At 36.7% G+C, this 26,291-nt stretch overlaps 1 protein-coding gene across 5 annotated transcripts; it reads left to right on the top strand.

Annotated features, from left to right (window-relative positions):
- Positions 1-2,340: 2,340 nt before the first annotated feature.
- LOC106080127 (sodium- and chloride-dependent glycine transporter 1-like) lies at positions 2,341-24,852 on the top strand. 5 transcript variants are annotated; one of them, XM_056009051.1, is made up of 16 exons: positions 2,341-2,490; positions 3,420-3,485; positions 3,657-3,783; positions 4,996-5,127; positions 5,976-6,123; positions 7,666-7,752; positions 9,096-9,228; positions 10,157-10,291; positions 13,363-13,466; positions 16,600-16,724; positions 17,293-17,405; positions 17,869-18,000; positions 18,663-18,762; positions 20,072-20,172; positions 23,415-23,582; positions 24,710-24,852. In XM_056009051.1, the coding sequence occupies exons 2-16, from the start codon at positions 3,444-3,446 to the stop codon at positions 24,815-24,817; spliced, it is 1,755 nt and encodes a 584-aa protein (XP_055865026.1). In that variant the 5' UTR covers positions 2,341-2,490; positions 3,420-3,443; the 3' UTR covers positions 24,818-24,852. The 5 variants fall into 5 exon arrangements, with proteins under 5 accessions (XP_055865026.1, XP_055865030.1, XP_055865029.1 ...); XM_056009055.1 differs by lacking the exon at positions 3,420-3,485 and having other exon boundaries at positions 2,343-2,490; positions 3,660-3,783; XM_056009054.1 differs by lacking the exon at positions 3,420-3,485 and having other exon boundaries at positions 2,346-2,490.
- The last annotated feature ends 1,439 nt before the right edge of the window (positions 24,853-26,291 follow it).

Genomic DNA, 26,291 nt, shown 5'->3' with positions numbered 1-26,291 from the left:
GTCTGGCGTACTTAACACAGCCTAAAACAGTGCCGCTATCTTGTATCTTTCTATTAGACTGAGATTTAATTAATGCCCTCTCTCTACACTAATAATAATTACTCCCTTTCTTCATAACCACATTAGACTGATATTAAATTAATGCCCTCTCTCTCTACACTAACAATAATTACTCCCTTTCTTCATAACCACATTAGACTGATATTAAATTAATGCCCTCTCTCTCTCTCTACACTAACAATAAATACTCCCTTTCTTCATAATCACATTAGAAACCATAGACTATATATATATATCTATGTTGGAAACCCAGACACACTCTCCATAACACACGTAGCTTTGCCAGATTTAAAAACATGTAAGATCAAGGATAGGATCTCAGCAAATAATAGAACAGAAGGTCTGAACTTATTCTGCCCAGGTTGCTTTAAAAAAAATTCACCAGATGAATTAGTTTGATTTCACTTGACTGAAATCTTACACTTGCCATAGAACAAAAGGTCCCATTAACTATGGGCTGGGCATGTAACCGTATGTCAGATAGCCAACTGCGTCAACGATTTTAGTGTGCAATGGAAGACGTTCTCAAGCTGGTCAACGCAAGAGATAAAGAGCTCCTTCAGAAATGTGGAATGTACTACGGTACCAAGACTGGGAAGAACTAGCCATGATAATCCATAATCGTGAACTTTCAACGTCAATGTTTCATGTCACAAGGCAGGGGTGGACTGGGTGCCAATTTTGGCCCTGGCATTACTTAGTAGCGCCCCACATCTTGCGTGCCATATGACAAGTTTCGTACCTATACTATGTAAAGTGTAGAGACGCACTTTAGGTGACTGCCAGTAAATGCACAATTATGACGACATTAATTCAAAGTGAGTGTAGATTAGATAGAAGACAGGCTAGCCTTTCATAGGATTAACATCGTTTTAATATAGTGACTGAGACTAGACTTTATTCTAGTGACTGAGACTAGACTTTATTATAGTGACTGAGACTAGACTTTATTATAGTGACTGAGACTAGACAGTTCCCGTTCTAAACTAAACAGTTCTATTCTTACATACACCTGTTGATTGACTTTATTGTGGAGTGTCGATCTGAATGTCTGTGGCCACGAACTTACTAGTAATACTACGCATACACCAACATCAACCTATAATCTTCTGATCAGTACAAATTATACAGACTCAGATTAGACATCTTCTCTACCAAAGTTTAACAAAGTGTTCCTGAACTCGTGCCTTTTTTACTTGACGCAACGAATTGTATTTTTAAGTAGGCTACCGGTATAGACTTCATGAAATCTAAATAAAAAATCTACGCAATCTTAATGGACCTCATTCACCAATCGTAAACAAACAACATTTAGTCACGTGGTTCTCTCTATCTCTTCTATACAAATTACGTAATCCATAAAGGCTGTCACGTGATACTTTTTTTTTCATTGTTTTATCAATATTATCACGTGGCTAAATGTTGTTCGTTTAAGATTGGTGAATGAGGTCCATTAGCCCGAATAGAAAACTTCATTAGGCCTACATGATATTTGAAACTAGCATTATAAACCGGCTTCGCCCGTTGATTTGTTTACCATCACAAAAGAGATACAAGACACAGATAGCAAAGACAAACAGACACAAACACTCTTTTGTTCTCCTGGCAATCAAATCATTAAATAAGAACAATCTGGTATAAACTTTGTCACATGTAAATTATGAGTGAGTCTGGTGTGAATGTACACTTTGGTTTCTTATAGTTATAGGCCTAATGTTTTTTGTTTGGTGAAATGCACAAATTGTAAGACAAATTTCTTTACGGACAATAAAGATTATTATTATTATTATAAAAGAACGAGTATTCATTCTCTGGCGAAGCCAGGGTCGAGTTTCGTTTAAAGGGAAACAAAATTCATCGTAGTCCCTTTAACAGTTTCCACCGAGAAATTTTCTGGTGATGTGGCAGGTCTGCAGAAGTACCGCCCTCTGACAGGCAACGAGAATGTTCGTTCCTAGGGATGCCAAGGGCCTTGAAGGTATCTGTGAGGTCAGTTGTTATTATTATTATAGAAAATTCCAAAAAATAAAATAATGACCTACTTTACCTTTGTTCAAGAAATGTCTTCAGACCTACAAGCTAAAATCTAGATCTCTTCATGTAATAGGCCAAGTAGCTGGTTTCCATGTTAATGTTTGTAATGGCCTGTGAAGAATTGATTTCATAAAAACTAATGCACATGCCTGAACTCCTCTTTGTTCTCTTAAAATATTCAAAGCTAATGCGAGGAACTAATTTGATTGGTTAATTAGTATGTCGTCTGTTTCAGCACGAGCCGTGCTTACTTTAGGTCATCTTCGAGAATACATATTCAGATGTCAGTCAAAGCAAACAAAACATCGCAAAGAAATTGAATTATATTTATTAAATGTTATGATGTTTTAATTGTGTAAATATACAGCGTTGTGGACTTGGTTTTATACATTGAATGTGAGTTTTTCTATTGTTAATATTTGTAAAAAAAAAAATAATTAAAGTTTAACTCTTTCTCTCCTTAATTATTTATAACATTCTGGTGGGACCAACGCTGGTATCGTCAGTTAGGAGAGAAAGAGTTAACTAATTATTAACTTCACAACTGTCAGTGAACTGTGCCTTAGTTGTTTGTTGTTGTTTTTTTATACCGTTGGGGAATTCCATATGATTTTTTGGCTATATCTCTCCATTCCAATATTTTGTCTTGACTAGAATCTCATTCCCGTCCTTTCTTTGATTGACTTCCAATCGCTTCTTTTGTCTGCCTCCCATTTTTTTCCTGGTACTGTTCCCTGCAGCAAGGTCTTTGAGAGCCCTGTTGATTTCGTTATCTAAACATTAATATTTAAAGAAGAAATTCTAAGCTTCTATCAGTTTAAAAAATCTTGTTGGTTCACTATAACGTCTCTGACTTAAGGCTGCTTTCTCTTAGTTTGCTCTCTTGTTAGTGTTTCTCTTTAGTTTGACCTGCTAGTCATTTCCAAATTTAGATCATGTTAGTAAAATAGTAAAACAAGCAAACTATTTTTAAAATTCTTTAAAAAACAACAACAACAAAGTTTATGTGGAAAGAACCTGCAATACATCTCAAATCTCAATGCTGCAAGATTTATCCCACCTTTCTATATAAAACAAAAGTAATTAATCACCACTAATTAATTAATGAATTGGTTACATTTTGATTGATTCATGTTTAGTTTGGAACAATGCATAATTTTGAGAAGTTTCAACTTGATCCAAGAATGGAAATGGGGGAAATAACGTGTACAGGATGTGTACACTGTGTACTAGACTGTCAGACAGACAGACAGACAGAGTGAGTTGATGTACAAAAAAGAAATAAGAACGGTAACTAATGACCATCTTCATTAATAAATTAACAGATTGACCTACATTCGTTGTTGAGTATGGATGCAACGTTCTGTTTCATTCTTGATATTATGATACAGGTATAGACAATATAAGACTATATTGCATTATGATACAGGTATAAGTCATACTGTGTTAAAATGTGTTATTATATAGGTATAGGCCATAACTTTAAAAGGTATTATACTACACGTAACAATGATGGCTGCAGACAAGCATTTGTAACTTTGTAACTCTTTTGTGTTTTCTAGCAGACGATGTCGAAGTCTAGAGGTTCATGGGGTTCTTGGTTTGAGTTTTTGTTTTCGGCCTTGGGCTCGATGGTTGGTCTTGGCAATATTTGGAGATTCCCCTACGTGTGTTACAGAAATGGAGGAGGTAACTACTTTTAGTACTGTTATCATTTAGTACTTTTAGTACTGTTATCATTTAGTACTTTTAGTACTGTTATCATTTATTACTTTTAGTACTGTTATCATTTAGTACTTTTAGTACTGTTATCATTTGGTACTTTTAGTACTGTTATCATTTGGTACTTTTAGTACTGTTATCATTTGGTTCTTTTAGTACTGTTATCATTTGGTTCTTTTAGTACTGTTATCATTTAGTACTTTTAGTACTGTTATCATTTGGTTCTTTTAGTACTGTTATCATTTGGTTCTTTTAGTACTGTTATCATTTAGTACTTTTAGTACTGTTATTATTTGGTACTTTTAGTACTGTTATCATAACGGATCATAGCATTTAAATAAACTTTGAAGCTTGGAAAAAAAGTTGCTTTAGTTAACAACAGTCTCGTTTGTACTTTAAAATGTATTTATATATAGTTCGTCCATCGTGCAGGGGAGATAAGAGAGAAGCATGCAGAAAATATCAAGTTACTGACTTGTTGGGTTTCTATTAAACAACAGCACGCAGCCAACAGCAAAGAAAGTGCACCTGAACAAGCAAAATATAAAAATACTTTTAAAAACAAAACCTTTCTAAGGAGAAGCACTATATATATCTCAATACTGTATGATTTTTTTCCCTTTGCGATATCAAAATTAATTACCAAAATGGAGAATTATGAATTTTTCGACTGATTCAAATTTTGTTACACACAACATATAACTATGTGAAGTTGTAACTTGATCCGAGAATGGGAAGTTGAAGAAATAACGTGTTCGAAATTTGTACCAGACAGACAAACAGACAGACGGAGTAAGTTGATATAAGCTTTAGTAAAAAGCAGAGAATCACAGCGGAAAAACTTAGCAACAGACCCAAAATTCACGTGCTTTGTGAGCGGCCTCCTTTTCAATGCGAAGATAAGACCCCATTTCGAGTTCATATGAAATGAAATCGTACACATCTCCGATGACGAAAGAGGAGGTAGTATTATTATTCTTATCATTTTATTATTAAACAATATTATGTTCTTCACTTATGTGAAAAATGAGATAAAGTTATATACAGGACTGTATCCTCACTATTCATAATTATAAATGTCTGTCATCTCATGTTCAGTGTTAAGACGTGCATCCTGTTTCCATAGAAGTGTTAGATGTATTTATTGATATGTCTTCCTCTAACGACTTTCTCGACCAGGTGCTTTCCTTATTCCCTTTTTCGTGGCCATGGTCGTCTGCGGTTGTCCTCTCCTGTTCCTGGAAATGCTTTACTGTCAGTACTCCAACCTGGGTCCCGGCAAAGTTTGGATTATCTGCCCATTGTTTAAAGGTTGGTTGTTTATTTATTTTTTCATTTAGTCATTCAGTACAAATAGACGCTGTTCTCAAATGTTTCTATTCGACTTTGTCTTTCGACCCACACATGGTTCAGCTGCAGATACGTAGATTAGGCCAGATTCGACCATATATAACAACGGAGTCAACCAATAAAGCTAGCTGTGGCGTTCATAATCTCCCGCGTTGACTACTGCAATGCTGTCCTAGCAAAAACAACAACAACAACAACAAAAAACAATTAAAATATTTACATTTTGTATGGCTGTCTGGTCGTGTCGTTAGCTCTCTGGACTTTCTTTTTGATGGTCCCTAGTTTAAACCTCTGATACATAGTTCAGTTCATTTCCTCTTGGATCTTACGATGTCAGTCAAAACTAATCTTCAAGCAATACACATGAACACTATACACATGAACATTATACACATGAACATTATACAAGCCACATTATACACATGAACATTATACACATGAACATTATACACATGAACATCATACACATGAACATTATACACATGAAGATTATACACATGAACATTATACACATGAACATCATACACATGAACATTATACACATGAAAATCATACACATGAACATTATTATACACATGAAAATTATACACATGAACATTATACACATGAACATTATACACATGAACATTTTACACATGAACATTATACACATGAACATTATACACATGAACATTATACACATGAACAATATACACATGAACATTATACACATGAACACTATATGCTTTATGGTGGTTTAAATCCGAAGTATTTCGGAATGTTAATTAGCGTATGTTCCTATCTTCATTTCTCTTCAACTTTTATTTCAGGGATTGGCTGCGGAATGATGGTCATAACCTTCGTAGTGTCCGTCTACTATACTATGATCATGGGCTGGACTTTGTACTATTTGACAATGTCGTTCAGTTCAAAGCTGCCATGGGTAGAACACAGTACCATCAACAGCACACACAGCAGGTATAGTCAATAATGTCTTGGACCATCAACAGCACACACAGCAGGTATAGTCAATAATGTCTTGGACCATCAACAGCACACACAGCAGGTATAGTTAATAATGTCTTGGACCATTAACAGCACACACAGAATGTATAGTCAATAATGTCTTGGACCATCAACAACACACACAGCAGGTATAGTCAATAATGTCTTGGACCATCAACAGCACACACAGCAGGTATAGTTAATAATGTCTTGGACCATTAACAGCACACACAGAATGTATAGTTAATAATGTCTTGGACCATCAACAACACACACATCAGGTATAGCTAATAATGTGGAAAACATTTCCATTAATATCGACATGGAAAATATTGTTAGTGGTTTCATGATTGAAGTACAGATATCAGGTACTTTTAATGTGGCCCCAATAGTGCACAAAGATGAATAGATACTTGAAAGTACATGCTGATGTAATGATTTCTATAACACATCTCTCAATAATATAATCATCTTTTTAATGAGCTTAGTCTCCACTTGTATACCTTAAATATTGGTGTTAAGGATGTGTCGCAGCTGCAATCAAGGTTGGACCCTCCCCTCTCCCACCATTACGACCTCAAGCATTTCATACCAGTCACACATCTTGCCTGTCACACATCTTGCCTGTAACACATCTTACCGGTCACACATCTTACCAGTCACACATCTTACCGGTCACACATCTTGCCAGTCACACATCTTACCAGTCACACATCTTGCCAGTCTTTACCGGTCACACATCTTACCAGTCACACATCTTGCCAGTCACACATCTTACCAGTCACACATCTTGCCGGTCTACCATTTATAGTTTGCGTTTAGCTTTGTTAGACATTCAAAGTGAATAGTGAATAATCGAAAACCTCATTTAGCCAATCAATAAGGCTTGTATTCGAGTCCGAAGATTAGTGAGGACCTACATATGTTGCCACATCCAGGGCAAGCATAACCATTGTCCGCAGGTGGTCGATTTAGATTTTCTTTTCGCCTTCTGCGTTTGTCCTCGGCAGCGGATTTTCTTTTTAGTCTCAAATGTGTATCCCGTGGCCTTCATGAGTGACCTCCAGCTGGCTCGTTCTGAGGCCGCATGCAACCAGGTGCTCTGTTCTATGTCAGCCAAGGAAAGTTGACGCCTAAGCTGGTCTTTGAATCTAGTCGTGTATGTTAAATCATTGGTTTCATGGCTGATTCAGGCAACCCATTCCATGCTCTAGTGACACAAAGGAAGAATTTACGAATTAGTCCTAGCATATGGAATAAGAAATAAGCTTTTATCTTTGTGTCTTTCTGGGTATTTTATTAGGTTGTGTTCTTGTATTTGTAAATTACACACCATCACACATTTAACCCTTAGAGTGCTGAGCTGTTATACAATGAGTGTATACAAAATGGAATTACAATTCTGTTGATTAGAGGCTAAAGTACCACACGCGTTTTAAGGGTTAATGAACGTTTGAAGATGTCTCTTATTAATAATGACTTTTTCCTAGTTACAAATGTTTTCTTTCATTCTAGAGCAGATGTCGGAGCAGATCTGAACACGTCAACCCTGTCATTTAACGTTAGCAAAAGTTTTGTGTCTGCAGAAGAGACATATTGGTTGTAAGTTGTGTTTTTGTTAATATAGTACACATACCAGGACTTTCAAATAGCCCCAAAAGGGGCCCATATTTATTATAGGTTTAGAGCCTTTTGAAGTCTAAATACGGCACTCTATAATATTTTAATTAGTTATAATTATTTGTTTAGAGATTGAATACTGTTACTAAATATTTTATAAACCTTTTAAATTTAAAAAAAAACAAAAATCGGGTCCTTATCTTATAAAATACAGACGTTACTTTAAAAAAATAATTACGTTATTAAATTATCTTTTTTTTTCTATATAAAGCAACATTAACAAATACCCATAAGTTAATTATTTAATTTGTCACTTTTTCATTGATTTGCATGTTCTTATCGACAATGAATGATTGTGCAAAGTTTCAACTTGATCCGAGAAGTGGAAGGGGGAGAAATAACAGGTACAAGTTTGGTACCAGACAGAGTTGATAGAAGCTTTGTCATAAGTATCAGAATTCACGGTTCATCTAGTGCAGGGGTTCTCAACCTGTGGGTCGCGACCCCTTGGGGGTCGATTGACGATTAGCCAGTGGTCGCCAAAGACCATTGAAAAAATGGATTGTTTTTTGTCTATTCTTTAATTGCTGTGTGTGTGTGCGGGGGCGGGGGGGGGTCGCGGGTAAGTGGGGGATTGTAAAAAGGGGTCGCCGAGCATAAAAGGTTGAGAACCACTGATCACTGTGTAAGTCGGGTTCAAATTCGTGATAAGCATATGTGTAGTATCAAGGCTGTAGTATCATTCATATTTTTTTCTTAGTACAATTAGATGAAGCACAAACTTGATTTTAAAAATTTGTCAGTTTTTTTATTTAAAATTTTACATTCTTTATTATAGGATTTTAAAAAGTGCATTTCACTCTAAGGTCCAGTTTTACAGAGAGATTAGGATACACTCTTTCACACACACGATGCTAGCTATAATAATTAAAATCTTCATTATTCTTGAGGAAATATTTCTTATAATTGTGCATTACACGTAACAATAGATTATATATAAGAGCAAATGAAATGTGTATGTATGTTCATACCAAAATTTCTCTGAGATATTACATGTCAAGTTTACATCAGAAAGTCGGATTGGATTCAAGTATTGAAATGCTTGACAAGGAACAAGATAGTTTTTGTTTCTGTTTTGTGTGATCGCTTCTCTTGTATTTTCTTTCTGATGGTAAAATGTTCAAATCTTGAGCCAGAGGGTGTTTTGTTATACAATGAAAAACTTTTTAAGGTACTTAACAATGTGTTTGTGTCTAAGTGTGATTTGTTTGTAGCTATTTCGACATTATAAAACTTAACCGTCCTCTGATTTTATTTCTGTACAGCCAAAACGTATTGCAAGTGTCGCCAGGTATAAACACACTTGGGAAGATCTCCTGGCCACTTCTGATTTGCCTGTTTGTTTCCTGGCTTCTTGTTTTCTTGTGTCTCTTTAAGGGAATTAAAAGTATGGGCAAGGTAAATTCAAGTTACATCATAATTTACACAGCTGTTCATTTCATCACGGCTACCTGATCATTTCAACACAGCTACCCAGGGCAGGCGGGGCCACAACACCGGGGGCTCCACTAAATAGATTAAAAAATACATCCGCATTTCGACAGGTCAGAAACTCTTTAAGTTTTTCTTTTCTTTTTTTCCCCTCATTTTTACGGCTGGAAAATGATTGAAAAATGTACGCTTGTAGCATGCTCGTAATATGTAAATACAGCTTCGGATTTACGACAGTGCGTCTACCAAGGGCTTTACCCTCCACGCACTCAAAAATATACACTTTTTAAACAAAAACATGTGCATGTTAAATATTTTTTAAAAGGAAAATGAGATTACGTTTACAAAAACTCTTTTTGCTCCTGAAAAATTGTAGGGGCCTCCACGTACCTAAATCCGGCCCTTTTCAACACAGCTAATCTTTTTAACCCAACTACATGATCATTGCAACAATGTTACCTTATCATTTTAATACAGCTCCATGACCATTTCAATAATCATTATTATTATACATTAAAATACCTTCAACTTAAAATGAGTTCAAATCTTTACCTTTACCTATCCCTTAGTCTGTTGGACCGTTGGGGCACCAAGCAGGATTAGTCGACCGTCTTTCTCCATTCCTCCCTGTCTTTTGCCTTGTTTAAAACCTCTATCAATGGTAGGCTCGTCCATTCTTTTATGTTGTCCTCCCATCGCTTTCTCTGTCTGCTTCTTCTTCTTTTTACTGGTACTGTTCCCTGAAGGGAGGTCTTTGCGAGCACCGTGGATCTTGTAATATGGCCTTATATTTTAAGCTTGCCTTTCTTTACAATAGTTAGCAGGTCAACTTAAAATGAGTTCAAATCTAGCCTAGAGGTAATCACATTCAGTGCCCACGCCATGTCTGTTTCAGGTTGTGTACGTGGCTGCGACCTTGCCTTACGTTTTACTGACTATCTTGCTGATTCGTGGCTGTCTGATGCCTGGTTCTGGCAATGGTTTGTACTATTACATGGTGCCCTCTTGGGATAAACTCTTGAATTTTGAGGTTTGATGCTATATTCTCATACAATCATATTACTTTAGACCTGCGTACAAAATATGAGTATTTTACATATGCCAAGCAATATAGGTTTAGTTGTTTTTTTAGCGGTCACCGTAAGGGGAAAAGCCGCTATTACGTTTGTGCAAAATGTCAGTCTGTCCGTCTGTCACACTCAGATCTCGAAAACTTTAAGAGAAATGAAAAATATTTTTTCACCTTGCGATGCAGCTTGAAAAGTTTAGGTTCAACGGCTACTTTTGGTTTTCTAAAAGCAAACCGTTTAATTCATAAAAATAATTATGCAAACGATTTTTTCATAAAAATACACCAATTCTAAAACAATTATATAAATGTAAGGGAGGTAATGTTACAATATGTTAACAAAGAAAGACACTTTTTTGTGTATTTTCAGTATCACCTAGTCGAATATATTTACAAAATGTACAAGAAATGTTCACAACAAATATAAATATTAGTTAAAAGTATTATTCTGGTCAACTAGCTGTAAAAATTAAAAGAAAACATTTATATTTGTTTATAAAGGCTAAGAATGCACTTTGTATGTAAATATTACGCACATTGTTTAAAATGGACTTTTTATGCAGCGACTTTCGTGCAGTAGCGTAAAGACCATGTACTAATTAGTTTCCTCCAAATTTTTAAAATAATCAGATTTTATTTATTTTTTGTTTAGTGCCCACATCAGGATAAAAGACGCTTATTTTTGTGCGTTTTGTTTGCCGGTCGGTCTGTCTGTCACGTTTAGATAACAAAAACAACAACTCTAAAAGCTATTGAAAATCTGATTTAACCTTTAAAGTTCCTTCCGAAACATCTCAAAAGTTGTAAGTGTATATAATATATTGTTCCGGATGTTTTTGTGAAAAAAAAATCAATGCCAACCAATATGTTTGTTTGCTCTTCTAACTTTTATTACATTTAATTTCCATGCTTAAACGTTGCAAAAACACATGATCAATAATATGTTGTTCCGGTTTTTTAATGTAAATAGCACATAAATGCTTAATGAAAATCTCTATACTGACTTATATTTCATCCACTATAAAGTTGTTCCGGATATTGTTTCATAAAAAAAATAAATTATGCCAAATGATTGTTTGAAACCGTATAATTGACTAATATTACACTTATATTCTTTGACAATACGTCACTTTAGTTTATTTATTATTAGTTAATTGTTCCGTATTTTCAACTTAAAACACATTTATGTCGACTAAATTTTTTTCAAAAATATCGACAATAGGTTGTTCAGGATTTTAAATAAAGAAAGTAATTTACTAGAAACGATTATTGAAAATCACTTTTTAGACTTGTTTTACAGTTAGTTTTCTTGCCGAAACATAACAAAAATTGTTTAATCAGTAAAGAATGTTCCGGATTTTGTTTTGAAAAAGAAATCGATCTACATTACTTTAATTATCTCGCAAATCGTCGCCAAAAATGTTCCGAATTTTATATGAAAAATCTACTAACGTCAAATAACTGTATGAAATCCCTCTTCTAATCAATAATCTTCTCATTTACGAAAATTGGTTGTTCCGCGGATTTTTTATGAAAATTTTTTTATTTTTATTTATGTAAAATCGCACTTCTCTTACACTACATTTAATTTTTTAGCTGAAACGTTAGAAAATCTAATTGTCGTTTTTAAGGAAAGCAACTTCCTAACACCAAAGTATAGTTTGAAAATCTCTCCACAAGGCTATGGTACATCTAATTTTCATACGAGACCATTCCAAAAATTTAACTAACGGTATTTATCTGGAATTCTTATTTTCTCTCACTATATATACAATATATATACAAACATCCGGAACAATCTATTATAGAAATTTAAAACTATTGCCCCGCAACGGGTCCTGCACACTATAATCAGCCGAGGGCAGCGCTAAGCATGGGCAATATGCCTCATATTTCTATACTATAACCGCGACTATTCCGTGAAATTCCCCCATTCCTATTGCTCTCTTATGACGGCCCCTTACATACCTGAGCAAAATTAAAAAAAAAAAAACAAGTATAAATATATAAAAAAAACTTTAATGAAACAAAGCTTATATAAAGGGAAATAACTCGTCCTTTAAACTATATCTACTAATAACTTACTAGTTATTTCCCTTATTTGATATCAAGCAAAATAATTAATAACCGACAATTAATTGGTAAAAAGTTTGTACACGTTATTTTTCCAACACCCATTCTCAGATCAATTTAACAACTTTTGCACAATTTTCATTGGCGTCGACAAGACATGAATCAGTAAAAAGAAAATTAACACATTAGTATCATAAATTAGTCAAATAATCACAGGTAATAATTTTTTTTGTTTGCCAGCACAAAGGGAAATCAATCCTTCAGTATTCATATATATGGTTAAATTTAGAGGGTCTCATCTCCTTACATTCTGGGAGGCCAACCTTTTGCTTCCGTGCGCCTTTTTTTTTTTTCACTACTCATTCAGATGCGCCACTTAAAATTGTACATGTTTCAGTCCATTCTGGCAATAAAGGATTATAATTCCACCAGTCATTAACTGCAGAGGCGGCTTTAGCAGAGCGCGGGGCCCTGGGCGAGTGTCTTGTGCGGGGCACTTAGCCATAAAGGTATATAGAACTAAAACACTTTAAATAAATCCTTTCTTTTACTGTAGGTGTTTTACTAAACTAAACATTCATATTTTACTTTTATAACAAGTATATTAAATAGTAATTATTTCTATATATTTTCTTATGATTAAAAAATATTCGCATAATGGCCAGTATGGGGATCGAACCCACGACATTCGCGTTATTAGCACGACGCTCTAATATATTCCGTTCCACATTACGCTAGCGGGCTAATCCGTCTCTAACGCTGTAACAATAACAATTCAGTATGTCCGCCTCTAACGCTGTGGGCCTTATTTTCGTTACAAAACAGAAAATATTTTGCTAATTAGATAAATATTCTTATATTAGCTTTTGATAACTTAAAATATTTAGTGTAGGAAATGATACATATGACGTCAGAATGTGTCGTTCCAGATTTTTGTGTAAATTGTTTTCTTACGCCAGGTTTGGCGAAGTGCTGCCACCCAAGTGTTTTTCTCTATTGGCCTTGGATTTGGTCTGATTTCTACATTGGCCAGCTACAACAAGTTTCATAACAACTGCTACAGGTGAACAGAAGCACCTTAGCCTGCGGAATGAAATACATACTTGTTTTAGATTAATTAGATTTATCATTCACACTCTCGTAGAAATCATTCGAAAGTTTTAGTTTTAAAACGATTACAAATTAGGTCACCAAACAGACCTACATTCAACTAAAAGCAACATTTTTATGGTTACATTTCATTAATCTAATTCCCTTTCCAAATAACACACTTATTAGATAAAGGGTCAAAGGTCAGAGTTGAGTTCACTGATTAACGGAGGTGTGAACTGTGTCATCCACTAGACTGCTGACTGTACTTTGATTTGAAGTGCAGCCGAACTATTGTGACACTTGCATTGTGTCTTTAGACACGTCACAGCTAGTTACACAAACAATTGTTAAATAGAACAATATAGCAGCGTCCTGACAACGTAAAGTGGGAGGGTGGTGGTGGAGGAGGCGGGGGACACACACACAATGTTGTAATAGGCCTATGTTGTTGTTTCTTTGTAGTTATAAATCCTTGTTTGAATAATTGAAATGACAGTGTTTCAAATATTTTTAAAATTTTAAGATAAGCAGTTTCATATAAGTAAGATCTTTAAAATCCTGTTCCGTTTTCCACACAGGCGTCTGCGATACTTTTCAAATCGCTATTCTTCTCGACATAGTTTGTTTTTTCATAACGGTCGAATTTTTGGAAACTGTTGTAAATCCTTGTGTTTTGTGATGTTGCTTGTTCAGGCTGTCTTGAGGTCAACTATGGATGACTGTTGAATTTCAACCAATTACTCTGCAAGCGTTTGGGTATTATTGTTCGGGTGTATTCCGTGTAGTTGATCAACAATCCAGACAAAACAAACACATCGGTTTTAACTAGTGAAGAGATGTAGTCAACGCTGAAGAACAGTATAACTTGTATTTATTCTAAGAAAAGGCCACAGTAAACGTCTCTGTCACTAAACACGTCGTTACCCTAGAGGATTATATCGCTAACTGATTTTCCGGTCTCTAACCCAACATATCCCAAACGTCACTAGTCCCGTTCAATATGCGTCTTCTATGGTGCGTCGCTAAATAACTAATCTATATAAATAAGGTGTCTAACAGTTTTCAATTGTTTGACCTAATAATAAGAATATAAGTCCCCGACAAGACGTCTTACTTAACATGCAGATGATTTTAGGACGATCATGCTCATTACATACCAGGGGCGGACTGGGTGTCAAAATCGGTCCGGCGATTTCTATACAGTCAGGCCCATAAATTTCATATATGATGGACATCCATTTATTGGCATGCCTGCCCTAAAATCAATATTAAGTTTCAGTATCGATAACTGTACACATGCATACAGTGAGCTCTATATTTTTGATAAGAACTTCAGGTCTTATGCTGCTTTTTAATCACTCAGTGTGTAGCCCCTAAAAGGATGAAGTCCACTACTAGTAGCACTGTCTAAGGATGTAGGTTATTACATTATTTCGGACAATTAGTATTTCACTATGGATAGATGTCTTTTAAACATGATGCTCAGAAGACCGTTTTCATAAAAAAAATAAATTATAATAAAACTTTTAACAATTTACTACATAGTGGCATCCATGGGGTCCTTTCGGTGGTCCTACTGGCCCATTCAGGTACCGGCCCACCGGGCATTGGCCCAAATGCCCATATAGCCAGTCCGCCCCTGCTACAGACGTACGAGCGGTACATTTACCTCAAATGCCACTCACATTATGGTATAGGTCAGTGCTTTATTAGGCTAAATTTGGCATACGAATTGGGCCTCACCTTTTTTTTTTTATCTTCTTACTATTATTTAAAGTATTAGATAAAGTGCGCAGCAGATACTGATCGATTTTATATCTGAAGCTCAGAACGCAGGAAAACATTTGGCTGTAAATCAGTTCACTATAGATCTAGGACATTATTTGATATAGAATCACTGATGTCAATGTGTGACCTTCTTTTCGATTCTTGAACTCACAGGAAGCCAAGGGAGTGTACTCAGGAGAGCTGTAGCAGAATTGTTTTAGGGGCATTATGTCCCTCAGAGAAGCATTCGCCAAGTGCGCCTCTTGTTGTGCCAAGTTTTCTGCTCAAACTTTGTTCGCGGGCTTTTTAAGTACATGGGCCAATGGTTTGGAACCCGCTCCCCATTCAGCGCAGACAAACCATATGTCTCACTACTTTTCAAGAAGAATATTAAGGCTTTTGTGTTCAGAACCAAATTTAGATCTAGATCAGTTTGTCATCTTAATGTCCACTTTTAAGTCTCTATGTTCTTATTGCACCTTGAGCCACTGAGTCTACATTTTATTTAACAGCGCGTTATATCTTATTAAAAGTTATTAAGTTCCCCTTTCAGATGATGTTAAGGTCATCTGTTTCTTTTGAACAGCGGTTAACGAGCCTGGTGTCATGTGGCTAGCACATCCGCCAACCGCCTTTACTTTCCCCAACTTAAGCCAGAGAAGTTAGAAGTTCAAGAACGCCCTAAAAATCCCGAAATTCAAAATCCCAGTCTTCACTGAGATTCGAATCCAGGGCCCCAGGTTCGAATACAATCAGCCACCGCGTAGTTATTATTATTATATTAGAAACGAACGAGTAGTCATTCTCTGGCGCTGCCAGGGTCGAGTTTCGCTAAAGAGAAACAAAATGCCACTGAGGAATTTTCTGGTGATGTGGCAGGTCTGCAGCAGTACCGGCCTCTGAGAGGCAACGAGGATGTTCCTAGGAATGTTAAAGGCCTTGAAGGTGTCTGTGAGGTTAGTTGTTATAATCCCCTCGATTGATATAACAAAGGGGTACATTGTAATTTTGGACAATTTCCATAGACGCTTAATCTCCTAGCCTAGGTTCCTATATTTTCTTTGTTTTTCTATCTCAGTTTTTCTTAAATTATGAGATAGTGGTGCGGCGATATCGATAATGGTAGCGGTTTTTTCTTTTTTTATCAACGAACAGAAGATTCGGGCGATTGAAATCTACCGTTTTGTCGGTCAGAATAGGCCTATCCCAGTACAGCAGATGTTCAGTAGACTTGAGAACCTCTTGTGGCGAGTAATTATAATAATTATTACTATTGTTATCATTATTATTATTATTAATCAAATTAATGAACATTAATCCCTATAACATCTCATCAGAGATGCGCTGATCCTGCCTGTCCTGGACTGTGTCACCAGTGTGTATGCTGGATTCGTTATATTTGCATATCTCGGCACCATGGCTCACAACTTAAATGTTGATGTTGATAAAGTTGTTGATGAAGGTGCGTTGTTTCTGTGTTGTTTTAAATACAAACTCACCTTCATTTCATCAACACATCTACCAGAACACTGTCACACACACACAATGACATCGATAATTTTCAAGTATTTTTGTAAGAATTTAAGCCAATGAAAAGTTTGTATGTGCATTTCTTTATAAAAATATTACATAAACCTGATTAGGACATAGTCAAGACCTCTTTATTATTTATATCAATTATATCTTATATCAATTCACACCGTCACTAATCTCTATATCTGTCTGGTGCACATTTTGAATACGTTATTTATCCCACTTCCCATTCTGGATCAAAATTATTCATTACAAAGCATGAAAAAAAATAAAAAAAATAAAGATAACATAGCAATTTTGTTTGCTATCGAAAAGGGAAATAAATCTTACAGTATTGTGATGACCATGCTTGAATGTAAATGTGGAGTTATTCCCCTAAGATAACCTCTTTTTTTTTAACTAGTATTTTATATTTTGCTTCTACTAATTATATATTAAAAACGTTTTGATATTTTACTGACTACTATTTACGGCTTCATATTTGTCTCACTGTTCAGGTCCAGGTTTAGTTTTCATTGCCTACCCAAGTGCCCTGTCTACTCTTCCACTTCCACAGCTGTGGTCAGTTTTGTTTTTTCTGATGCTGTTTTGTGTCGGTCTGGACAGTCAGGTACCGTAGTTACAAACAAAAAAAGATCATTAGTATTAGGCTAGAAGTCAAGAAATGTGTTGTTTTTTTCTTCTTTCTCTTTGGCTTGTTACAATAAGCACTTGTAGACTTGTCAGCTGAATGTGCACTTTGACTTGTTACAATTAGCACCAGGAGACTTGTCAGCTGACTGCACTTTGACTTGTTACAATTAGCACCAGGAGACTTGTCAGCTGACTGCACTTTGACTTGTTACAATTAGCACCAGACGTGTCATCTGACTGCATCGACTTGTTACAATTAGCACCAGTAGCCTTGTCAGCTGACTGCACTTTGACTTGTTACAATTAGCACCAGGAGACTTGTCAGCTGACTGCACTTTGACTTGTTACAATTAGCACCAGACGTGTCATCTGACTGCATCGACTTGTTACAATTAGCACCAGGAGACTTGTCGGCTGACTGTGCACTTCGACTATTTCAGTTTATGCATGTTCAAGGGGTGACAACTGCATTACTGGATTGTTTTCCTAGTGTGTTCAAGTCCAGGCAAACCAGATTGACCTTAGGTTTGTGTCTCGTCAGTTTTCTGCTCGGGATACCATTATGTACACAGGTAAGACCCTCACCTTTAACTATACAGCCTGCCGCATGGCACACAGTATATCGCTACCAACGGAATATAGAATAAATCCTTAAATGTATCTAGAGCAGGTCTTTAACATTACATTTCATGACTGATCTTAAGTCCATTTAGATCTGATTATCATCCCCTTCGTTCTCTATTTTGTTGCAGATATTAGTTAAAAAGTAATGTTCATGTTTATAAGTAGTTATGTCTACATTGTCATTTGCAGTGCAGGGAGCATTTACACTGAACATAATATCATTAAAGTCAGCAGCTTAAAACGGCCTTATATTGGCCTACACTTTTTTGATAAACCTGGCCAGAACGAATAAACTCAAATTTAAATAACTTATGCTAATTAGTATTCCTTAATGACGATTACTATTTTTTCTTTATAAACCCAGCTCTACTAAGTTTCCACTACAGTATACACTATTACTAATCTCAGGATTTATTCTCGCTCCCGTAGAAAAGTTCCATCCACAGACCTTTATATAGATCTGTGCTTCTATTCAACAATAAACAATATGTTTCGTTGATCAAGAGTACTAGATCTGCAGAATATATAGGTCATACTTATTAATGACTGTGACTGCGATACCCAAAAATCAAAACGCTCATTTAGTTGTTTTCTTCGTTTACGACACCAGGGTGGTTCTTATATCCTAAATCTACTCGACTGGTACATCGCAAGTTTCTCTGTTATGTTGATTGTCGTTATTGAAGTCCTGGTGCTGGCATGGATCTATGGTAAGTTTGTGAGGGGACTATGTATTTCTTTTAAATATTCGAATTTCTGAAGCTTTCATGGTTTTTCATTTTCATACAATGAAGAACTATCGAAACTAGAATGATACTACAATAACGTTTAGAGAATAAAGGCCCTGTGATTTTGGGGGCCCGGGGAGAGGGGGGGGGGCTTGACATTTTAGATGTATTTTGACATTCGGCATCAAGACATGTGATAATGTACTTCATAAGTATATAAGTCTTAATTCCAATGTGTACAGTATATGAGTAAAATTTAAAAAAAAAAATAATTGAGACTCCTTTAATGAATAATACGGCTATTTATTGGCGAGATTATGTTGCCTACAAGTGACAAATGTCCATATATATATCGCCTCACGTCGTGCTTTCTGTGCAGCAAAGGCATCGATAACATAGTCTAGATCAGTGATGCCCAACCTAATTCGACCTGCGGGCCATTTTCATTTCCAACACACGTGTCGCGGGCCACATGACCGAAAAGGTTCAAAAACGAAATGAAATCGACCTGAAACTATTTGATTAGGAACTTACAATAATTAATGAGACATTGGAAGTTTATCTTTTTATTTTACGCTTCGGATAGTGGTTTCATTTCTCTATTTAAAATGTGAGAAACATTGTAGCTAGCTTTTTTGTAAATATTCTCATCAATCCTCCAATCTCTAGGCGTAGTTTAATACTTTTTTATTCGCGGCTCAAATAAAAAAAAATGCCGTCATATTTGTTTTCTAAGGCCTTTATATATGTTTTTTTTTAAACAACCACACTTTGTTTACAAATTAAATATGTTGGCTAATTATCATGTTCCACAAAAAAGTAAAGATTCGTCCACTTCCCCTGGTAGATTCTACATTCAGGTCCCATTTCAGAAACGCAAATGTGTTAAAGATTAATAGTGAGGGCCCTAAAGTAGGAAAAGATGCATTTTCAACTCCTTTTTAATGAACGTTGTTCTGAAGTTTCTGCGGGCCGGATAGAACCACGTCGCGGGCCGGATGTGGCCCGCGGGCCGTAATTTGGGCATCACTGGTCTAGATCAATGCTGTCGAGTATTTGTTACTCAACATTAGTATCAAGATTAAATGACAGTGGCGTAATATTTGATGCAAAACATTTAGGGCATTCATTTGCAGGTTCTCAAGTGTGGGGCCCTGGGGGTTTTCGGAGTTTGAACACACACCACCTCTTCCCACCCTAGCTACGCCACTGACTTAGATTTAGATCTTGTACAAATACCCTGACAGAACAGGTTTTCATTTGCACTTATTTAAGGTCTACTTTTTTAAAGGTACTGAATGTCTGTATGATGATCTTCAAGCAATGCTGGGTTATCGACCTTGTAAAGTGTGGGTGTACTTCTGGAAATATTTAACACCTGCATTTGTTCTCGTGAGTACCTCTAACAGGAGTCTTTTCATCTTTGCTCAATCCATGTTTGTGTCTGGTAAACCTCATTTGCATTGTAGATATCTAGCATAAGCTTTGTGTAGGCATTCTTAACGGTGCAAGATAAATTTAACATGTATAATCTCCAGCGTAAAGTAGGCCTACACATAACTGTCTGAGACTAGTCTATATACAAATAAAAAGTTTAATTTGATTTAGAGCAAAAAGGCAAAGAGAACTGATAGAGAGAAGTCAGAGCATTGAATTTTTAAAAACGTTTCAATTTAAAACAAAAAATGCTTAAGATTCTCAATATATCTCAACATGCATGACTAGTCTGACACGTGAAATGCGTAGGACGTAAATTATCTTTTGAAGTAACGTCATAATTATAAGATAAGGTATCCCCAACATACAGTCCCGATAGCGCGCATCACACCAATGCGAATTTCGTGAAATGATTTAGGATTTGTTTATCGTTACGCGTATAATATAGTCTTTGTCCATTTTCATTTACTTTTCCGACACCAAAACGCCCAACACAGCTGTCCCATGCAGAGGTGTCAGATCCAACGCGTGCATTGAGGTCGCCGAGGATGATAACCTGTCCCGTATTTGGGATCTCGCTGAGAGCAGACGAAAGGTTGTCGTAGAACATATCTTTGACCTCTGGTGTGGAACTCAGAGTAGGAGCGTAGGCACTTATCAAAGTTATGTGTCCAATAGATGTGTTAAGGCGTAGTGATAGGAGTCTTTCTGAACCGATGCACTTCAGCTCTACTGTGTTCAGCAGTGTGTTCTTAACTGTGAAATCAACGCCGTGTTCCCTTACTTCATTTTCGGCTTTGCCTTGCCAGAAGAGGGTGTAGTCTTTTTCTTTGAACCAGAGTCAGCTAAACGAGTTTCCTGGAGGGCAGCAATGTCTACATTGAGCCTGGACAGTTCATCATTTATCATTGCGGATTTGATTTATGGTATCTTCTATGTCTGGTAAGTTTACATTAAGTCCAGTTTGTAAAGGCTTTGGGAGACAACCCTGAGGAAAAATCAGGAGCTGGTGACCCTTAGGCAGATTGCTGCACACTGTGCTAAAGCCTGGCAGAGCCTGCGGCGCTACTGATCCCAAACTTTATCAGATATTCCGTTCCTTTGGTCTCATCAGCTGCGGAGAGGGGGGAACTGCTGTGTGGGCGACATGGTTCCAACCATAAACAATGCCCAGGCTTTCATCTCGCTTACCTAAAAGTGGAGAGGACACTCCAGCTTCGCCTTTGGCGTCGACCAAATACGGGAAGTGTCAGTTACCGGTTATAAGCTCAAATGCTCAATTGACGTAGAGCAGAGCTCCAGGGGCCACTTTCGTCGGTGGGAGGGATCCTAGGACCCCAATGAACAACTACCGCCCGCCTTAAGGACTAACTTGCCAGTACAGCAGAAGTCACTGATCTTATGATCTAATCATAATACTAAGGTGCTGTCCCGTCATGCCTGTTTTCCTCGATTGGGTACACGAGGATAGGACAAAATCTGAAAAGTAGGCACAAAGCCAATGTGCCAGTCGACATGAAGAAAAAAAAGAGGAGCTCCACTTTTAAACTGGGCACGTGGAATGCGAGAACAGGCCTTCCCAGCATCTTTACAGTCCTCAGGCAACGCCTCCTGCGCTGGCTCGGACATGTTCGCCGGATGGAGGACAATCGTATCCCGAAAATCATACTGTACTGGCAACTTGTGTCTGGCTCAAGAAAAACTGGTCCCCCCCCCCACCTTCGTTACGTGGATGTGATAAAGCGGGATTTAAAATCAGTGAACATCGATATCGACCATTGGGAAGACATAGCCTTAGACCGCACTAGTTGGAGAGAGACGGTGACCAAGAAAGCTATGGACATCGAGAAAACATGGGCCTCAGCTCTTGAAGAAAAGCGTGTCAAACGAAAAATGGCCGGCTCCTCTACCACCAAAGTGAAAGCCACCTTGATCTGCAATATATGTAGACGGGAGTGTCTCTCCGAAGTAGGGCTCCACAGTCACATGAAAAAGTGTTCGAGATGAACCCTAGTCATTCTACGACTGAAGGAAGCCAGTGATTGATGATAATAATAACACTATGCCATTCAACATAGATTTATTATTACCAATCTTATACTAACTGTGACCTAGTATTATGATTAGATCATAAGATCAGTGACTTCTGCTGTACTGGCAAGTTAGTCCAGTGATACTTTGTGGTCCCAAATTATAGGCCTACTACCCAGGCTATTAATTATAACCTCTAGATATACAACTTACTGAGACATACAAGAAATAATACTAAGATTTCAGTTGCAACTAATAATGAGTCTATTTAGAAACAAAAGAAAAAGACCATTTAAAAAACGGAAATAAAGGCCAACAAAATAAAATAAAATAATGGGAAAAAAAATCAAAATAATTGGACAGGTTCAGTTCAAAATAATCAAAGAACCGCCATCACAGAGGCACAATAGTGTCTCATCTAAATAACAAAACGATGGCTTACAATAATATAATACAGGTCCTAGCAATCAAATGACCGTCATCCATGAGACACACTACTGTCTCGTATCAAGACAAAAGTTTGTCTCTTACATACTATACGACCCTAATCTGGTCTTTACAGTAAAAAAAAACACATACAGGAGAGGATAAGAGACTAAGTCGACATATAATATTTACATAAACCAACTGATTAATAACAAATAAATAAAGTCTACTTAGCTCGTTTTTGAGAATAACACTCGCATAACAGTGGCACACTCCTCTTGAGTAACACAGTCTATTATAAAAGATAAGATAAGATAAGAAAGACTCAAAAGAAAGTGGCAATTGAATACAAACAACAGAGACTTAGAGAGTGTATTAAAGGGGACTAACTCTTAATGAAAAAAAAAAGTAACTACCTTTATTGTCCCTCTTGTCACACAACTCACTGTGTCTGTCGGGTGCAAATTTGGAACACATTATCTCTCTCACTTCCCATTCTCGGATCAAGTTGAAACTTTGTACAATTATTCATTGCTTCTAACAAAATATAAATAAATTAAAAAATAACAAATTAGCTCTTGGAATAGTGGCACTAAATACATTTTGTTTAATATCGTAAAGGGGGAAATTAATCTTAGAGTATTGAGATATGTAGCTGTAAATGTGGTACTCTTCCCCTTAGATAAGCTTTATTTAATCAAAAAATGAATATTTCGCTGTTTTTGTTTTTGTAAATTTAGACTCTTTGGACTGCCGGTATTGTCGGATTCAAAACGATAGGATCTGTCTATCCTGGATATGCCAGTTGGGCTGATGGTATCGGCATCTTTGTAGCAGTGCTTCCGATACTTCCCATACCTCTCAAAATGATATGGACTCTAGCGAAACTGGAAGGTAGCTTTCAACAGGTGGGTTATAGATCTAGCGACATCTCATTTTCCTTCGACTGTTGGCGCAAAGTAAATTAGATTTGTGGCAAAATATGTAGGTCACAGCTGGGGCTGATTAGCTATGGGAAATACTGAATTCCTCATTAATCCTCATTAATCTTCGGACTCGAAGACAAGCCTTATTATTATCAAATCAAAACTTCTACGGTTTTATAATAAGATAATGTCTTAACTAAAACTATGCCAAAACTTAATAATAAGGCTTGTCTTCGAGTCCGAAGATTAGTGAGGAGTGCAGTATTTCCCGTGGCCGCGCAGCCCCAGCTGTGACCTACACACTCTGCCACAGCCAGGGCAAGCATAACCATTGTCCGCAGGTGGTCGATTTAGATTTTCTTTTCGCCGTCTGCGTTTGTCCTCGGCAGCGGATTTTCTTTTGGTCTTAAATGTGTATCCCGCGGTCTTCGTGAGTGACTTCCAGCTGTCTCGTTCTGAGGCCGCATGCAACCAGGTGCTCTCTTCTATGTCAGTCAAGGAAAGTTGACGCCTAAGCTGGTCTTTGAAGCGTTTCCGTGGGGCGCCTCTGTTACGTCGACCACTTTTTAGCTCACCAAAAAAGACTGCATTTGGCATTACGTTCGTCTCCCATACGGGATACTTGCCCTACCCAGCGTAACTGCATGCATGACGCGTAGGACGTAATCATCTCCATTTTTTTGAAGTAACGTCTGTACTATATAAGATACATTTAACTGAAAATAGTAAACAGTTTTAGATCTGCTTTTTGAACTTCTTGTTGATGTTCACACTAACAGTTAAATCAGAGTGACCTGTTCTTTGTTTACACTTTGATTTTTAAGATCATTAAGCAATACAATTCTATAAGACAAGGGGGAAAAAACAAGAACCAAAACGATTTAATTTTGAAGGTAATATGGCCGCGAATTGCGAAATGAGTTATCCACAAAAATGGCTGAAGAAGGTCAGAGTGGCCACCTTTCTAACAAATGCAGGGACAAAATCGATGGACATATATGAAAGATCATTGTTGCCTATATATTGATTATATATATATTATATATATATATATATATATATATTCATCAAATCACATTTTGAATTCAATTTAGTTTTGTGTATTGCAGAGGTTAAAACAGTCAATACGACCTTCACCTTCATGGCAGCCTGCAGTAGAATTAGAATTGGAAGAAGACTTTATGATATGTGAGAGCGGGGAACTTTTCAAACAATAAACAGAAATAAATTGTTATTGTTTTTTTAAAGCTAACATTTTTCTGGTGTTTTTTTTTTTTTTAATTTAAGGTTCACATGTTTTTGTTTATTAATGGCACTTTATTTCTTTTGAGTCGACTTATCTCTAACCACGATGTACCTTTGTTTACTGTTAAGGCCTCCGCGCGGTGTTGATTCTTGGCAATCTGTCTAGTGTAGATCTGACTGGAAGTAACGCTGAACTCAACTACTTCAGTAACACCGGCGAAAGGCCGAAACAATCAAATATGTAGTCGACGCTGATATGTTGTTATACAAATATGTTTAATACTCAAGAAGGGAATCGTCCGATGTCAATTATGTCGTACTCAAGTCTACTACTCTACAAGAAGCGTCTTCCTTTTAGCGTCACTTAGAGCGTTCTTATTTTTTAAAGATCTGTCACGTCACTTGTCGCTAATTAAAACTTTCCCCTTATTCCCGAAACAAATAACTAATTCCTAATCATGTCATAACATTACTTATATGTTTCTCTTTGATAAGCAGACTGTAACCGATTTAATTGGATTTCATTTCGGTTTTAGATATAGATCATTTGCTTAGATCATCTTCAAAGTTTGTATTTTCTAACAGTAATAAATTGCCATGCAAGTTTTGCAAACCCATTTATCTAATTGCCAGGCACTCACAAGTTTAAGGTGCGGTTATTTACGCCATAAGTAAAGTTTCCCTTTCATACCCTTGAGATCTAAAGAGTAGATGATGTAAAGGTCATCTGTTTCTGTGACCCACAGTTAACGAGGGTCTCATGTGGCCAGCACAATGACCAACCAATTTTACTTTTTCCCCAACTAGTGTCAGATGGATGGTCGCCCGCTCCATCAGAACTACGTCAGGTCGTCGCGAAGTGGGCGACTGCTGTCAATCAAAACAAGAACGGAGCGGTACAAAAACTCGTTCGTACCTCACTCGGTCAGACTCTATCACCGCCACTCATTGATCAGGGAACATGAAACGCACCAAGATACCTGTGTGTAGTCGCTGGATGAACTCATTATGTTGTCTGTTGTATGTATGTGTATTTTTCTGTTGTGTTGTCTTTATATGAGAAAAGAGTCAATGTAATCACAACAAATTTCCGTAAGGATCAATAAAGCAGTCTTAGTCTTAGTCTTGTTAAAGACTGTTGATAAAGATGTTCAGTCAACTAGTAGGCCCGCCGCCAGTAGAGAAAAGCGTTGCCACATTAAATACTGCAGTCCTCATTTAATCTTGAACACTGGAAGACGATCCTTATCATAGATCTATTGATCACTCAAGCAAAGGCTATAGCTTTTTTATGTTATACGAATATCCTTCACTAAATAAGAAAGAAGAATAGGCTGTGCTTTCACAGTTGTTTGGTGTACACTTCTATATATTTTTAAAACGGGAAAAATTAAAACTGACACACACACCATAAGGATGCAGTATTCCTGTGTGTGTGTGTTTATT

The sequence above is a fragment of the Biomphalaria glabrata genome, chromosome 13, assembly GCF_947242115.1.
Source record: "Biomphalaria glabrata chromosome 13, xgBioGlab47.1, whole genome shotgun sequence".
Classification (NCBI taxonomy): Eukaryota; Metazoa; Mollusca; class Gastropoda; family Planorbidae; genus Biomphalaria; species Biomphalaria glabrata.
The sequence above is the reverse complement of the archived record's forward strand: the minus strand, read 5'-3'. Positions and strand labels throughout refer to the sequence as shown.

What these genes read in the sequence shown, in the direction of transcription:
- LOC106080127 (XM_056009051.1), top strand. Translation starts at nt 3,444, where the DNA reads ATGGATGCAACGTTCTGTTTCATTCTTGATATTATGATACAG. An exon ending in GAATTAAAAGTATGGGCAAG is followed by an intron (nt 9,229 to 10,156) that starts GTAAATTCAAGT and finishes TGTCTGTTTCAG; the next exon opens with GTTGTGTACGTGGCTGCGAC. An exon ending in GTGTCGGTCTGGACAGTCAG is followed by an intron (nt 17,406 to 17,868) that starts GTACCGTAGTTA and finishes CGACTATTTCAG; the next exon opens with TTTATGCATGTTCAAGGGGT.